General features: G+C 40.0%; 1 protein-coding gene across 10 annotated transcripts in view; it reads left to right on the top strand.

Moving 5' to 3' along the window:
* The window catches only part of SLC44A1 (solute carrier family 44 member 1), a 146481-nt gene that overhangs the window by 33819 nt on the left and 95337 nt on the right, over window positions 1–17325 (top strand). For all 10 annotated transcript variants that reach the window (XM_036433140.2, XM_036433135.2, XM_036433134.2 and 7 more), the window contains 2 exons: window positions 6951–7040; window positions 17162–17304. In XM_036433140.2, the coding sequence (XP_036289033.1) occupies window positions 6951–7040; window positions 17162–17304 (233 nt within the window). Of the gene's footprint in view, window positions 1–6950; window positions 7041–17161; window positions 17305–17325 lie in introns of those variants that run through there.

Below are 17325 nucleotides of genomic sequence, written 5' to 3'. Positions count from 1 at the left end.
GGATGAAAACATCTTCCTCGTCAAAGTCAATGCCTGACTTTGATTTAAAACATAAATTTATCCAATTCCTCACCCATTAGCTGTGTGATGATCAGTGTAATTTTTATGTTCTTCTCCAGAAGTCAGTATGGTCTTCATAAATCAGTTTTTACCTGTTCCATCATGGAAAGGAAGCAAGATTGGAATGAGAATCCTATATTAGTTTAAGAAACAATGGTTACGGTATAGCACGAGAGGTCAGGAAACCCAGTAGCTCTCTGAAAATGGCTGAACTACAACAGGAGCAGGTGCAGAGTGGGGCCTTCGTCCCACCGGTCTGTCCTTGGTATCTTCACGCGCTTGAAGGAGTTCTTACACTTGTAGGATGTGATGGGGAAAAATGAACCCCATAAAAACTGTGTAAGACATTACATAGTAACTTAAAAAAAACATTGCTCACCACTGACTCAGGAAAAAAGACAAATTAGAAAGATTGTTTTAAGGTTGCAGACAAGGCTTGGCCTATATAATGTTGGTCATGTTTCATTGACTGTAGAGATAAAAGATGCTGTTAGCTCTGTTGCACAACAGGATGAACTTGGCCTCTGCCCAGTAATTGTCATGTGCCCATGTACAAGAAAGACAGTTACCGAGAAGTCTGATGTAAGGACATCGAACGGAGCCACAATGATTATTTTTGAGGCCGTTAGAGGAAGAGTGAAGACATTGGCAGGAACCTCCCCATGATCTTTCTATCTTCTGTATAAATACATAATTTACAGAGCAGCGCCAGGCGTCATTTCCCCTTTTTCCCTTAAACGATGCGTGTTCGTGGTTTAGCATAAGGTTCTCGAACTAAGAAAAGGCATTGGGCACAGATGCCTGCATTTTCCCACTCAGTACATCTTATTACCTTTAGCTTCCTGCTAAAATCATGCTTTTATTTTTACCTTTCCAATATGAACCACCATCGCCAGGCTTAGCAAATGAAACGGATTACATATAGTAACTGTAAGTAGTTTTGCACTTCAAATCCTTGACAGCGCCTTCCCAAAGGACAGGCAATGTCTTTCAGAAATCCTATTACAAGATTTTATTTGCAGGTACTTATGAACAGAAAGCTAAAAGCCTCCATGTTTTATGGCTACCCAACTTCATCAGGTCTGCTCACTCTGTTGAAAATTGTGGCAGAAACGATACACATCAGCTCTTTTATTCTTCCGTTACTACTCCGCACAAATAAAAGCATATTGGGGAATTTAATGAGGCAGTATTCCCTGGGAGCGAGCTTTGAGGATTTGGAGGATGTGACTGTTTGTCTTTAATACTGGAGGTGTTTGTGTAAAACAGATGGGCGTGAACAAAATGAAGCCCTCACAGACAGGCCAGCGTGTGCCATGTATGTGCTTCAGTCACACAGATGTCTCGGTGAGCAGCGGATTTGGAGAAGCACTTAGTGACTGCTTCCGAGTGTGTCAGGCTTTCTGAGTGTGTCAGGCAGTCATTGGGACAATGAAGACTGCAGCAGAGCTCCTGGAACTTGGAGGCTGTGTTTGGAAGGAAGTCAGTTTACCCAGAAAGTAGAGAATGTGATAGGTCAATAAAAGAAGTATGGAAGGGAGATTTGATTATCCAACAATTTAACCCACACTTCCCAAGATACATTTTGGGAATCGGTGCTGCGTGAGTGGCCACATCTCAGCTTGCTTTGGCCTTCACATGCAGCATGGCTCTATCTGTACGGCAGAGATCTAGGCACACTCGGAGGATGGCATGTGTGTATGTGTGTGCCTTCAGTAGGTATAAGCTTTAGGTTATTGTAATTTCTAGCCAACCAGTCCAGCTCTCCTTTGTTCCTGGCCTGAAGGAGTAAAAGCATGCATCGAGGTTAATATTGATTCTGCTTAAATTCCCTAGCCTCAATACTTAATTTATTAGTAATGCATACTTGCAAACTGATAGAAACACAGGAATGTGAGCAGTGCTGTAGTTGTGAATTTTTGGCCCAAATGCTATTGGAATTGACTTTGGTTTGTCTCCCCACTCCCTGCTCTTTTTTTTTTTTTTTTTTTTTTTTTTTTTTTTTTAACACTGCTGGTACATCAGTCCTCTCCCTCTGGACCAGCCTCCCAGATTGCCATTTACTGTTGCCTTCAATGTAAGAGAATTCAGTTCTCTGGCTTATCTGGGGAAATGACAAGGGAACCTGTAAGTCATGTAGCCCATCAGCAATTCCAAGTTGCAGCAACTCCAGATGTATGGGACCAGGTAGTGCTAACTCAGTGGTAGCAGAAATCTCACCAAGGGCATCAACATGAAAATACTATTCTACTAGCTTAGTAAATATAGCTCTGCACTGAATGTGTCATAAAACAAAGGAAGCTATATTTCCTGTTTTCCAAGACCGAAGGGCCCCTGCCTAAGGGAGCAGCCATAACTGTCTGTAGTACAAAGAAATCTAAATGGATACTGCATGAGAAATGGATATTTGGTTCTGTTGATGAATGAGTTTGCCGACCACTGTTAACCCAACCGAATGTCCCATTTGTTTACTACTAAGTATTTCTGAGTGGGATAATTGTTATTTGGCAGTCAATATTTCCCCATCATAGCTAGCAAGAATTTTTAGTAATATGTCTTTTCTCTTTTTGCTGCCATTAAGATGATCTCTTTATCTTTGATTTTCAACAGTTTGAATATAATATATGCAGGGTGTGTGTGTGTGTGTGTGTGTGTGTGTGTGTGTGTAAGAGCACTCTTCCATGTATGTGTGTTAATCTTGCCTGGATTTCTCTGAGCTTCTGGGTCTATGCTTTGATTTCTTTTATTATTTGGAAAATTCTCAGCTATTATTTCATCTAAGATTCTCTCCACCCCATTCTATCTTCTTCTGGGATTCCAATGACACATATGTTAGATGATTTGGTATTGTCCTACACCTCTTGGATGCTCTGTTCTGGGTTTTAAATTTTCACTTTTTTGCTTTGTGTTTAACTTTGGATCATTTCTATTGAATTATCCCTGAGTTTATTGATTCTTGGCTGTGTTTAGTCTACTGATGAGCCTGACCATGCATTCTTCATGCCTGTTATCATGGTTTTTTTTTTGGTTTTTTTTTTAATTTCCATTATTTCCTTAACTCTTTTTTTACAGTTTTTATCTTTTGGCCAGAGTCTGAGGACCCAGGATTCACAAATAGGTTTTCCACTTATTTTCTCTAAACTTAAGGTTTCTTTTTTACAAGAAAAAAAAAGTGGAATATATAATAATAACTAGCAGAATTGTTTTGAGGATCAAATGAGGTTCCTTGGGCAAGTCTCTTCTTTCCCTTCCCCCAGTCTGTGACTCTCCTGAAAGGCTTGGACTGTGTCATTACTTTGGTCCTATTAACATTTAGTTCCTAATTGTATGACTCTGTGAAGCGAAGGGGACTTAACATTTACTGACAGTCTGTATTAATCTCATGTAGAACTTGAGAAGCAGATAAAAGTCACATTTAAAAAGTGCTTTTGCAAAACATTTTACTTTTGCCAGGTCTGTGTGGATTTTAATAGGAGGAAATAGGCAGCATTAAATCCAGTTGCCACTTGGTTAAATCTGTTAAGGAATCATTAAAATTTTTCAACTGTTGGGTTCCCTGACTCGTTTGAGATGTTTTACAGTTCATAAAACATCTCACTTTCTTCTCCTGTGCCTACTTGAATTTAAAATTATTGGGTTGGCTCCCAAATGTTGCAAGGTGAGGGGGAAAAAAACAAAAAAACAAAAAAACCTCATGGAGGTTTTTCCTCTTTTCTGACTAGTGCAAATAGATGACATTCTCATCGGATTTGGCTTTGCAGTCACAGACTTGGGTTCATGTTCTGATTGCACAGCTGCGAAGCCTTGTGATCATTTCACTTCTGAGCCTTGATTTTCCATATCTGTGAAATGGGAACGTTATCTATATCAGAGCTGTTTTAAAGGTAGACTATATAATGTGGGTAAAGCTTTGAGTGTAGTGCCTAATCAGTAGTAATCAATAACTGATAGCATTAAAACTGATAGCTAAAATGAAATTTACTATCATTAAGTCAAAATTTTAGTTAACATAAAGAGAAATCCAAGTTTTATATTCTTTTTATTCCTCTTACTGGGAAGATCCACTTAGTAAAAGAAAAGTTTAACAAAAGGGAGAGGGTTAACCGAAAAGTGAGTGTTGATGAATAAGACTGATAGCCAAGAATGAGAGCTGTACCAGGTGGCAGATGCTCACATCTAATCCTCAGAACAGCCCGGTGAAATAAGCTGCCACTGCTCTGAGGAGCTGTTCTTGATCTGAGTGAGGGTGACACACACACACACACACACACACACACACACACCACCTTGGGTTCTTCCCCTCTGTACTATGTCACAGTCTTTTCCGGGTACTCCTCCCCCCTCTCCATTTCTGATCCCCACTGAAAGGATTTCTGTGTATTTGGCCCAGAAGTGGCCCACAGTAAGTTGAATTGAATTGCTGATATCTAGAATCCTCTTGGGCATTTTTCTGGTCAAGGCTGAAATTCCACTTTCTTTATGTGTTAGATGAAAATTAAAGCATTGAAAACCGAATGTTAGCCCCAGGTGAAAATACTAAGAAAACAGTTGTGGATAAAGAAATCAATCTGAGGTCCTCTGCCCTGCAAAGCCTACCGCTTGCTAAGATAAACAAATAGACCATAGACCTAGACCGTCTGAAAGTAGCTATTGCTCTGGAAATTACCTTGGAGTAAATATTATGCATTTCAGAGGTGTCCACGTTCTGTGTTTCTAAGTAATTTTACTGTAATGGGTATTATTCAAGATTGAAATTACTTAATACAAAGAAACATTCTTTATTCATACTGTGAGAAACTGTCACCCCAAACACAGCTCATAATATAGGCATTCAAGTTGAATAACAGGAATAATGTCAAATTATTTTTGTGGTTTTTTCTTTTCTTGTCATAACAAACATTTTCACAAAACTGCATCCCTGATCATAGATTTTTAGAGTTGGAGGAACCTACGAGGTCCAATCTAATTCCTTCCTACCACCCAGAGGTATAAAGCAATTTATCTGAAGTCATGCAGCTAACTAATGACAGAGCCAGGGAGAGAGCAGTGTCCCGTATCCATTTGCCATAATGCTACAGTTCCCTGGAAAAAGCTGCCTACTCATTCTTGGTTTTTAAAGCTGGAGTCTTGGGGTGAGGTTTTTTTTCCATGACTAACTAACGAGTGTTCTTTGTTCTTGTGTGGGTGTCTGAGAGCCAGGATCAAAAGTGGTGGGATGTCTTTTTGTTGTTGTTGAACAACTGAACCACGTCAGGCACTCAACAAGGAAAAAGCATTTATCTAGTCTCCACTTAAGGGGTCAGGAGGAAGTGGTTGGAGTTCAAACACTCTGCCCTCAGTGTTGACAGGCAGGTATTTTAAGGTTGAGTTTCTTAATCTAAATTCCCTAAATGTTTATGAAAATTATGCAAATATATGCTTACCTCCCCAGAAATGCATCTGTAGCTTTCATCAAGTTATCAAAGGGTACATAATGAAAAACTCCCGTTTTCAGTGGGAGGCAAACCTAAGCAAATCCGCTTAAGGGCTGGTTCTCCACTCTTAGACCCGACCTTCTAATTATACTTGGAGGGCTTCCTTATCTCCAGCCCCTTCCTCTGCACCCCTTCCCACTGGCAGGCCTTCCCCAGATGGCTTCCTGGATCTTGTCATGGAAGTCACCAGAGGCTCAGCCCTCTATTCACAGGAACTTTGCCCGTAGGTTTCCCAAGGCTCCCTTCTCTCTCCTCAGCTTCCTGCTTCCAGGAGAGGGTATGAGACTCAGGGATTTTTGTTCATTCAAAAGCTCAAGAGTGTTATGTCAGTTATATCACGGTTTAAAAAAAAAAATGTTGAGCTGACTTGAGAACCTAAGACAGTTTTTATAAGAAAAAAAATGTATGTTGTGACCCAGGGCCCAGTTTGTTAAGAATATCGTCCAAAAGGCTGGTGGAATCCATTCTCAGGGCACATGCCCAGGTTTCGGGTTTGATCCCTGGTTGGGGCATGCCTGGAAGGCAACCCATGGATGTTTCTCTTTTACTTTTTAACCCTCCTCTCCCTCCCTCCCTCTCTCTCCTCCTCTCTCTAGACATATCAGCGGGTGAAGATTAAGAAAAAATATAATTAGAATTCCAATCTAATACTTTGAAAATTAACTTTTATTTATTTTAATTTGTCTTTATTGTTGAAAGTATTACAGATGTTTCCTTTTTCCTCCCATTAATCCCACACCCCCACCCTGAAGCAAATTAACTTTCAGAATGCCTCTAGTTCTTTAGTTAGACAAACTCCATGTTTGAAATAGAAACTGTTGACATTTTCCAGAAAGAGAATGAATGAAAATTTATGGATAGATGTTGATTTCGGATCTGTCTGTAAAGTAGTCTTAATTTAGTTTTTTTTCCCCCCCCTCTCCTTGAATTTTATAAGACTTAGAAGAACCTACCTCTGAATAGGAATTCATTTTAATGGGCTTCCTTCCTTGGAAAGAACATATGGAAAGCACTTTCTAAATTTTTAAATCTAGCTACCGCTAAAATTGAAGCCACCGCCAAAATTGAAGTTGGAAGAATTTGTTCATTTGTTTATTCATATTAAAGATACCATACTGCCCTGCAGGTGTGGCTCAGTAGTTGAGTGTCAACCTATGAACCAGGAAGTCATGATTTGATTCCCAGGCAAGGCACATACCCAGATTGTGGGTTCTATCTCCAGTTGGTTGCATACAGGAGACAGCTGATCAATGTTTCTCTCTCACGTTGATCTTTTCTTTCTCTCTCCTTTATTCTGTCTAAAATCAATAAAAACATTCTTTAAGAGGGAAACTAGGTTTAAGCGGTAGGTTTGTGCTTTCCTAATTTTAATGACGTTTAACATTTACCATTCCCTTATTTTATATTTTCAATCAGAGCTCCAAACGAGAATGGAAGCCCCTGGAGGATCGTAGCTGCACAGACCTACCATGGCTGCTGATTTTTCTCCTCTTCTGCATTGGGATGGTAAGGAAATTCACAGATGATAAGAACCTGCACTCATGATCCAGGGGAATGATGGGGTGTCGGTTTAAAGAGGGAGCCTGTTATTTCTGTCTTTATTTATTTTTCATTCCTCCTGATACTGCTCATATAACTGGAGGTCATAGTTATTTTTCTGCCATACAATTTACTGGTGCTCTCTGGTACCTGTGTTTGATCCCTGGTCTGGGCACATATAAAGAAATAGCCAATGAATGCATAAATAAGTGAAACAGTAGTTCGATGTTTCTCTCTTTCCCATCTTCTCTCTGTCTCTCAAAATAAAAAAAATAGAAACCATCAAAAGTTAAGTGATCATTTCAAAAAGCCTGATTTTTGTTTTTTAAATCCTTACCTGATTTTTTTTATGGATTTTTATAGAGATGGTAAGGGAGAGAGAAATATCGATGTGAGAGAGAAGAATCCATTGGCTGTAGATTGAATCTACAACCTTTTGGTACGCAGGGATAACCTCCAACCAATTGTGCCACGTGGCCAGGACAGAAAGCCTGGTCTTGGTGGGGTGGTGAACAGAGCACGGGCATGAAGTCCAGGGTCCTGAGTGTTTATCCAGCCTGCTTATACAAACCTGAGGGCTATTTTTGTGTCAGTTCATTTTCTTCTCATGTTCCTTTATATAAAACTAGAGGTTTTGCTAGATGGTATCTACAGTGCTTCCAGTTCTGGCACCTTTTAGTTCTTCCTAAATGGGGTGGCTGGTTGCTCACTGCTCCTTCCTCCTTCTGCCCATACAGGCCCCTGCTGCCTGCTGTGTCTTGCTGTAGTGAGGGGCATCCCTCAGTGGAGATCAAGGAACCTGGTGACTTCCCAATGGGTGTAGAGGTTGTAGGAGTAGAGTCTCTAGTGCCAAGTGTGGAATGTCCTTCTCCAAAGTGCAAACCCACTCTGCCCTGCAGTAATTTCTGATGTAGGCTTCAAAAAAGACAGAAAACAGCGGCTTTAGAGCTAATGGATGTTTAGAGCTAGAAAAGACTTGGAAATCCGCATCTGGTCTGTCACCCTTATTTTGCAGATTAAGCACGTCAGGCCCAGAGATGGATATGACTATCTCCAGGCAACGCTGCTAGGGAATGGCAGAGCTGGGAACAGAGCCCCAGCCTCATAACTTCCAGGCCGGCGCTCCTTCTGCTCCTGGTTCCGTCTTCCCCAACGGGCCTGTGCAGATAGTGTTCCTCTGTCTCATAGTCTTCACAGCTCAAAACAATCATGCTGTCTCGAGCAGCCCCTTGTCCACATATGCATAGTGTTTTTAACCCCCCCTTTTCCATACCTTTTATAGAGATGACTTAGAAAGATCTTATTCTGTGTCTCTTTGTAACATCCCTCCTCACAAATACCATTTGAGAATTACAGAGCAACCCTAATCACGACTAGTAGGCCTAATTATAGGTGCCAGTTCTGCCCCCGACACAAGGAAAAGAAAGCAGTACATTTTAATGAGATAGAATAAATCCAGCAAAAATTTTAAGAATGATAGCTCAGTTTCAGCAAACCTAGGATATTTAGAAAAGTCAAAAATACTACTTCCTAAACTTAGGACTTCCGGTGTTCAAGAGTCCAGTTAGTTTAGTGGCATGGCCACTGCAGTGCAGCATGCATGAAGTCCACAGCTGGTCCCCGCCCGCCGAATTTAACCCAGGGACAGAGAGCAGCTAACCTTTCAAAATTATGTTTGTGAAAACATGTACCTGCCACCCACGTAGATGTTTTGATTTTCTGTGCTAAAATAATTCAGGAAAGTGCAATCAGGCTGGCTTGTGAGTGACTTGTGAGTAAGGAGCTATTTGTTTACTGAAATGGTTTAATGCAGTGGTAATTAATATAATGTTGACTTTAGTGCGATGAAAGTTAAGACCCACTGTGTATACTTTTAAATGCAGGCATAGCGATGTTTTTTTTTTTTTTTTTTTTTTTTTGGAATGATTCTTTTAATGGATTACTACCTTCATCAAATTTGAGCTAACTTCACATCTTACATGTGAAACTAGAGAAATCTCCAAGTTCTGTTACCCAACAGTAGTTCTCTTCTGAGTATTTATTTTATATTTTTCTTTTTTCCTTTTGGATTTTATTCTATTATTAATTTAAAGATAAACAGTCAACAACCATTGAGAATCAAATTATTCTAGAGGCTTTCCTATATGTATTTATCTCATTAAATTCTCCCAGTTATCCTGAGATAGGGTTATTCCTAGTTTACAGACAGGGAATAGCAAGGTTAAATATTAGTTTGTCTAAGATTATACTGATAGTAATAAAGATAGAACTGGAACTTTCTGCTATATTCTTTTCACATGTGGCCCAGCAGCTGCTTCTTTCAAAGTCTCCTTTCTCAGTCCTTCCGTGGCCTAATATTCAAACCATACCTTGTTCACTACCTTTATTTGCAGCTCTTTGCTCTCTTTTTGATGACTATGCTCCTGCTCTGAAATGTTTTAAGATCGTGCCATCTTTCACTCATCCTCTCCAATAAATATTTTTATTTATACATGTTCACTTTATTTTCATAGATATTTGTACTTTTATTTTTTCCCTTTCAGGGTTTTTCCACACTTGTCTAGAACTTAGGGTATTTTTCAAAGTAAATTTCTATCAGTATTCTTGCAAGCTGTCACCTTCCACATGAACTTTCATCAGTATTTTGAAATTATTGGACATAAGTTGTGGGCTTACCCTGCTCTCAAAAAAAAAAAAAAAATTACATGTCACATTGTACTGCTAAATGTTTATTTTTTCATTAAAGTGGTAAAAAAAAAAAAAAATGGTGCTCAACCTTAGCGGCACATGAGAATCAGCTGGGATCTTTTAAAAAGTACTCATTCTGAGGCCTCACCTCAGTGATTTCATCTCTGTGATGCTATTGCTCAGCCAGGATTGAGACCCACTGATGTAGGAACTGATAAGCCACTGAAGAATTCTGAGCAAGCAATGATAAGATTGGGTGTAGGAAGATAGCCCTGGTGGTCAATGTGAAAGATGCTTGTGCAGCCATTGTAAAGAAGAAGAGATTCAGGCAGACTACTGTGCTGGCTGATGCAATCGTCCAGATAAGAGGTGAAAAACTGGAAATAAGAAGAGAAAAGAGAGATTTTTAAAAGTAGAATTTGGAGTCATCAATATTTCAGGCAAGGAGAGAGAGATTAAAGATGACTAAAAGATTCTTAATGTTAGAAGTTCAGGGTAAGGCTTTTTATAGTTCAGATCCTTACATTATCTTCTCAGTGGTTCTAAACTTTATTTTCATAGATATTTGTACTCCCCCTCCCTCCCCTTACTTTCAGGGTTTTTCCATACTTGTCTAGAACTTAGGGTATTTTTCAAAGTAAATTTCTGTCAGTCTTCTTGCGAGCTGTCCCCTTCCACATGAGCTTTCATCAGTATTTCAGGCTTCTGTACACATGAGGTAGTAAGAATGGGGTGGATAAACCAAGTGGTACTTTATTAGAAGCTGAGCAGACACCTGATTATTATATCCAGTAAATACTCCATCGTAAAATGACTTGTGGAATAAAGCTTGGGCTAAGGGTCCTTCCCATCTTGGATGATCTTACTTAATTCTCCCACAGGGAGAAGAATATGTGAGAAGAGAAAAGGAGAGAAAAGAGTCAAGTCAGCCCAGATCAGCTTAACAGAAAAGGCAGGAAAGAGCCTGGCCAGTGCCTTAATTGGAATATTGTCCCATACTCAAAAGGTTTCAGGTTTGATTCTCGGTCAGGGCCCATACTAAGGTTTCGGGTTCGATCCCTAGTGTAAAACAAGCATGTCAAACTCGAGGCCCACAGTACTTGACACAGAAACATATTTAATTTTCAAAACTGCTCAAAGAAGAAGACATTAGCAACATCATTCCCATTTTACAGATAAGGAAACAGAGGCACCCAGCTGTGTTAAGTAGCTTGTCGAGATCACACAGGGACAACACTGGACACAGGAGAGAGAAGAAGAAGGAGAGGCTTCAAGAAAGAATCCCTTTTGTTGTCTGGAACGGGGGACAAAAGAAAAAGTTGTTCAGAACATTGACCTGTAGGACACACTTCACCTGCCAGTAAAATGTGGTCCAATCAATATTTCAGCCCTAACCGTTTTTGGCTCAGTGGATAGAGCATTGGCCTGCAGACTGAAGGGTCCCAGGTTCTATTCTGAACAAGGGCATGTACCTTGGTTGCAGGCACATCCCCAGCAGGGGGTGTGCAGGAGGCAGCTGATCCATGTTTCTCTCTCATTGATGTTTCTAACTTTCTATCCCTCTTCCTTTCTCTCTATAAAAAAATCAATAAACTATATTAAAAAATATTTCAGACACTGAACAAATAGTTGAGCACCACCGCTTCCTCTAGTGTAGAGTTAGGAAGTGGGGTGCTGCCAGAAGCTGTGGAGAGAACTGAAACAGCCTCTCACTCCTATCTGGCATGTGCAGTCTTATGAGTAGGGATGCTCCAAAAGGAGAGGGTATATGCAGGAAAGGGAAGTGGTTTGGCGAAATGAGAGGATGACTCTGGCACATAAAATGTATGGGTACAGATAAGCAATTGGAAATGCAGAGTTGGAATTTGGGGCAGTGATCTGGACTACAGCTGATGTAGGCGACATCATTGCAGAGTTTGTCCCTCCAGACTGCTCTTGAGGATCTTTTTCGTTTTATAGCCGGGGTCTGGTTCCCAGAGCTCAGGGTTTCTACCTCATTGACTGTTATCGAGAGCAGCACAGAGAGGGAGACTCGGACTCACTGCAGTGTTTTGTCACCTGTGTGATGGTCTCTGCTTTGCCAGGATCATGGGATAGGAAGAACAGCAGACCAAAAACTACCTTAGACTACCTGATCCAGATGACTACCTGCTTTCTGTTAAATCCTCTGTTTTCTGTTTTGTTTTCTTTTCTTTAAAAAATATTTTAAAGATTATGGTAAAATATGCATAACAAGACTTATATAATGTATATTTTAAAGTATACAGTTTTGTTAAACCCATTTAAACTTTTTAAGCATACAGTTTAGTTAAATCCATTTTGATTTTAGTCTACTCTTGTTTTTTTTACCTCCTGGGTCACTGTTGTAGACCAAGTGGATTTATACTTACTTCTCTCTGCAAGTATACCCTGAAAGCATTTACTTTGTACCTACTTTCCCTTAGAATCATAAAATGTGGAAGCATAAAGGACTTTGAGCTTAATGTAGTCCAATCATTGTTACAGGTGAGGAAACTGAGGCTCAGAGAATTGAAAGTGATTTGCCCAAGATCATGAGTATTTGCAGCAGAGCTGGGTTCAATCCCTGGTAGTCCTTGTGTTATTTTGCTTGTTTGTTTTGCTTAAGCTGCTCATGAAACTGAGCTCCCTGATTTTGCTCCCTTACACCCTATTATTTTCTTCTCTTTTGAGGCATTTCAGGTTTTCTCGGGTATACTTTCTTGTATTAAAGCCCTTTAGTACTTTGCATGAAATCTTTCTTTTGTATATGTATACTTAATAAATGTTTGTCAAGTGGATATTTCCTAACTTCCCATCATTATTGTCTTTTACTCTTTTCTTAGAGTAATGCATCCTACTTAACTTTAAAGAAATCTAGCAGATTGCCAGAAATTTTAACTCACTTTTTTTCAGCTTGTTTGCATGAACAATAGTTCTGCATTGGGCATGCTGATCCTACCCTGTCTGCTGGGTCTAAAAGTCTTCCTTGTCTCAGTGTTCTTGGGATTGCTCCAAGGTTTGACAAACTGGCTGTCAGGAGACTGATGCTAAACATTGGTTGAGATATAGTATTGGAGGGCCTGGGAGTGGGGAAGAAGGAAGAACCTGGATATAATTTAATTCATTTCTGGGAAAGGGCTGTAAGGACAAGTTTTTTTTCCTCTCTTTATATTTTGAAACATTTTGCCATATTCATACATCATACTCCCTCTACCTCTCATGTTTTTGTTGACCTTTTTGTTTCAAAACTAAACTAAGGCTTTCTATCTTTCCATTACACTGTCAGGGCTCCACGTGTGAACTTCAACATGCTTGTGAAATAAAATATGCCTGGTATTTTGACTAATAATGAATGCAACTAAGCAGAAGCTCTTATGTCGAGCTAAACCTTGAGATATTAAGAGAAAATGAGCATCGTTTATGATCTAGCAAATTGTCTTTCTCCTGCTTAGCAATAGGCACTTATTAGTCTCCAGATCTTGCTTGAGACCCACCCTCCCTGTACGCCTTCATCTGATTTGAGGCACTTCTTGTTTGTCATTAGAAGTGTCTGCTCCTCCTCTCTCTCTCAAGAGCAGTTCTGAAAGTACTTCAGTAACTCCGTCACTTTTAGATGTTAGCCATGGTTCTCTCTTCCTTACTAATAGGCTTACTTTCTCTCTGAGATTGCTCCCGATTGTCGTAGGATAAAAGCTTTCCTCATCTCTCTTATAATTTGCTTTATGAATGTTGAGTGCTTGCTCCCACCCCACCCCCACCCTCTGTGGAGGCATTACATTACTGTGTTCTGTAAAGCTTCTCACACTGTTTTAATTTCATGCACTACATTAGTTTTCTCATCTGAAACTATATTGTTTCCCATATGTGGATTTCAGGGTCTCTTTTTAAAAGAGGTTGTTTTTTTTTTTTTTTATTGTATTTGGCCTCGTTCCTCATTATCAGTGCTTGTACCATATGGGAAGTCCCTGGGATAACAGTCATGGTTTCTTTCTAGCTTATTATCTCACTCCTCTCCTTCCTTCCTCCCCTGAAGCCTCTCACCCTCTCTACTCAAATGCTTTGGGGAGCTACATGGGCGATAGGAAAATATGTTAGCGCTCCATTTTACCATATATCTGTGACATTTATCACTTACGCTCCGATTAAAAAACAAACAAACACAAACCCACAAAATCCACGTGTCCAACGGTACTATTAAAAATAGAAGGGGAAATCACACATCATTTAAAGGAATCTGCAACACTAGGTACGTATCAAGCATAAGAAGAAAATTCCTATGAAAAGTGAAAGAGCATAATCTTAATTATGTAAGGTCTTGGCTATTTTAGACTAGTATTGAAAGAAGATTGATTGTAACTGTGGTCTGAATATTTCCGTGTAGTAACACAATTACTGACAATGGTTCTCAATTTTATCCTCCAAAATTTTTTTGTTCCAAAATAGAGAACTGAAGGGGTTTTTGTTTAGTCAAACTCTTTAGTCTGACTTAACACAAATTTACTCCTAACAGCTACCATATGTTGATTATCTGCCGTGTATCAGACCAGTTAGGGCCTAGATATGTATTATCACTTTTAGTGCTCATCATTATATTGTGAAATAGGTATTATAATAGTCTCCCCTCCCCAACCCTGGCCAGTGCTGCTTAGTGATTAGAGCATCAGCTTGAGCACCAAAGAGTGCAGGGTTTGAATCCAGGAAAGGGCACATATCTGGGTTGCAGGTTTGATTCCCCAGTCATGGTTGGGGTGTGTGTGGGAGGCAACCCATCAGTGTGCCTCTCTTACATCAATGTTTCTCTCTCTCTCTCTCTCTCTCTCTCTCTCTCTCTCTCTCTCTCTCTCTCCCTCCCTCCCTCCCTCCCTCCCTCCCTCCCTCCCTCCCTCCCTCTCTCTCTCCCTCCCTCTCTCCTTCCTCCTTTCTTCCACTCTAAAACCAATGGGAAAAACATCCTCAGGTGAGAATTGACAAAAAAACAACAAATAGTCTCCCACTTATTCACAGGGGATACCTACCAGGACTCCCAGTGGGTTCCAAAATTGAACCCAACTATACTATGTTTTTTCCTAGATATGCATACAGTTTCACTTACAGGAAATACTTTAGGGCTTCTCTCTGGCATATCCGAATTGCCAGCATCTCTACTCATACCTTGGAGCCATTCTTAAGCAAAATAAGGGTGATTTGAGCACAAGCACTGTGATACTGTGGCAGTTGATCTGATAACAAAGAGAGCTACTAAGTGACTGTTGGGGAGGTAGCCCATACAGCCTGGAGACCCTGGACAAAAGGATGATTCACGTCCCAGGTGGGATGGGTATGGAGTGAGATTTCGTCACACTACTCAGAACACCATGCAATTTAAAACTTATGAATAGTTTTATTTCTGGAATTTTCCATTTAATATTTTCAAGCCATGGTTGACTATGGGTAACTGAAACCTCGGGTAAGAAGCCTCAGTACTCTGTGTTAGGGATGAAGAGGAGACACTCTTAGTAGGTAATTTGGACAAAGTCACACAAGTAGTTAGAGACCGATGGAGGGTGTGAATCAGGTCTTTTTGGTTCCCTTCCTATTACTCTGTGATGCTTTTTGTTAAAGATCCCTATTGGAGAGTTTAGCCATTTTATTTCTTGAATTTTGTTCAAGTTCACACAAGGAGAAAATTGATCAGTGCAGGGTTATCTGATCCAAAGTTCATGGTCTTTCCATTATAGCAGTGTTTCCCAAAGTATGGTACGCATACACCCAGGGATATGGGAAGAGTTTGGTGGGGGTACGCGTTGCACCGGAGTTTGGTGGGAATATGCACTGCACTGTGCTTAGCTGCGCCTAATTCTACATTCTCATGAGTATGAGGGGTACTCAGTGTTACGAAAATTATAGAAGGGGTACACATATGTCAAAAGTTTGAAAAATTTTGCATTATAGCATGTTCTCATGTCTAACAATAATAGCTAATATTTATTCATCTCTTATTTATCAACCTCTTAATATTTATTGAAATCTTACCACTTTATTGGATTATTTCATTTAATCCTTACAGCAGCCTTATGAGCTACCACTATCTCCATTTTACCGGTCAGTAAATTAAGGTACAGAGAGTTAAAGTAACTTGGCAAGGATTAGAGAGCAAATATAGCAAATCAGAGATAGTCGCTACAAGTCCACTTTCTTACGAAGTGTAGTTTCAAGAAGTTTCTACTACCAGAGCTATACACTCTACTCTTCCTGCCTCACTTTTCATACTAAATGATAAAAATAGAGATTATTTAGAAAAAAGAAAGAAAGAATTTGTTCACCTTTTCAGGGAAGCATGTTTAAGAGAGGAATACTATTCTCTGAGGAACCTCATATGAGTATAGATAATTCTTACCACTGCAGGCCCAAGATCTAGCAGGGCTCCTTGGTACTACTCATGATACTTGGTTATGATTGGTAAATAGTGGCCATCTCTGCCTTCATTAGCCACTTGAATAAAGATAACAAAAACTGAAGCTTGTATCGATAATGATCAAGAATGTGTCTTAACCCTAGACTTCCCTCCCAATTCAGTGTATCAATGGTAATTCACTTACTGTCTACTCGCCCAGCAGTCTGCAGTGGAATACAGACGTTAGCGCTCCTCCACTTAGCGAGCCTAATTCAGCCGTGAGGCATCTGCCCTTTGCCTTTGGCACTGAACTGAAACGTGTTCCCTTGAAATGAAGTGGCCTTTTTTGGCACCCAGGCCTGGGCCTCACTCTCCTGGCTTCTCCAATATTAAGGGCGTGGCAGTGCTTCGTGGTGTAATTCTTTGGCTTATATACAGTTTCACTGCAGGAAGCAAATAGAAGTTGTGTGCACTGAAGTGATAATACTTCAAAACCCACAGACTTATTGTTTTTTGGTGTGTGTTTTTTCTTCCATCCATTGCTATTGTTTATTTAATAGGACTCCTTTACAGCCAAATAAAAGTAAAAAAAAAGAAAGAAAGAAAGAAGAAGAAAGCTGGGTTTGATTCTGTCCTGTGTCCTTGGAAAAAGTATTGAACCTCTCTGGGCCTCAGTTTCCTCATCATGAGGGTTAGCTGTAATGTATGGTAAGCACCCAGTACAGAGCCTGGCATAGAGCAGATGTTCCATACAGAGAGGCTGCTATTATTAGTATAAAATGCAAAGACGATCTTATGATGTAAAAGCTTAGAGATTTCTTTTGTTATGCTAGTAAATAGTGTTTCCCGGGACTACTTTGTGCTGCTTATGTGAAATCCTAGGAAAACAGTGGAATAGTGTTTGCAACAAGGAAAGAGCTCTTTGTTCCTTCAACAGACAAAAGAAGCTCATTATCGTATCAAGTAGTGACTGTTGCTATTGAAATGATTTATTTGTATGTGTGTTTTTTTCTGTTTTTCTCCCTAGGGATTTATTTGTGGCTTTTCAGTAGCAACAGGTGCAGCAGCGAGACTAGTGTCAGGATACGACAGCTATGGAAATATCTGTGGGCAGAAAAATGCAGAGTTGGAATCAATACCAAACAGTGGCATGGACCACACCCATCGGAAGTGAGTAGAATGTTGCTGAAT

This window comes from Pipistrellus kuhlii, unplaced genomic scaffold, assembly GCF_014108245.1.
Source record: "Pipistrellus kuhlii isolate mPipKuh1 unplaced genomic scaffold, mPipKuh1.p scaffold_m20_p_12, whole genome shotgun sequence".
Taxonomy (NCBI): domain Eukaryota; kingdom Metazoa; phylum Chordata; class Mammalia; order Chiroptera; family Vespertilionidae; genus Pipistrellus; species Pipistrellus kuhlii.
This window is presented reverse-complemented; position numbering and strand designations above follow the sequence as displayed.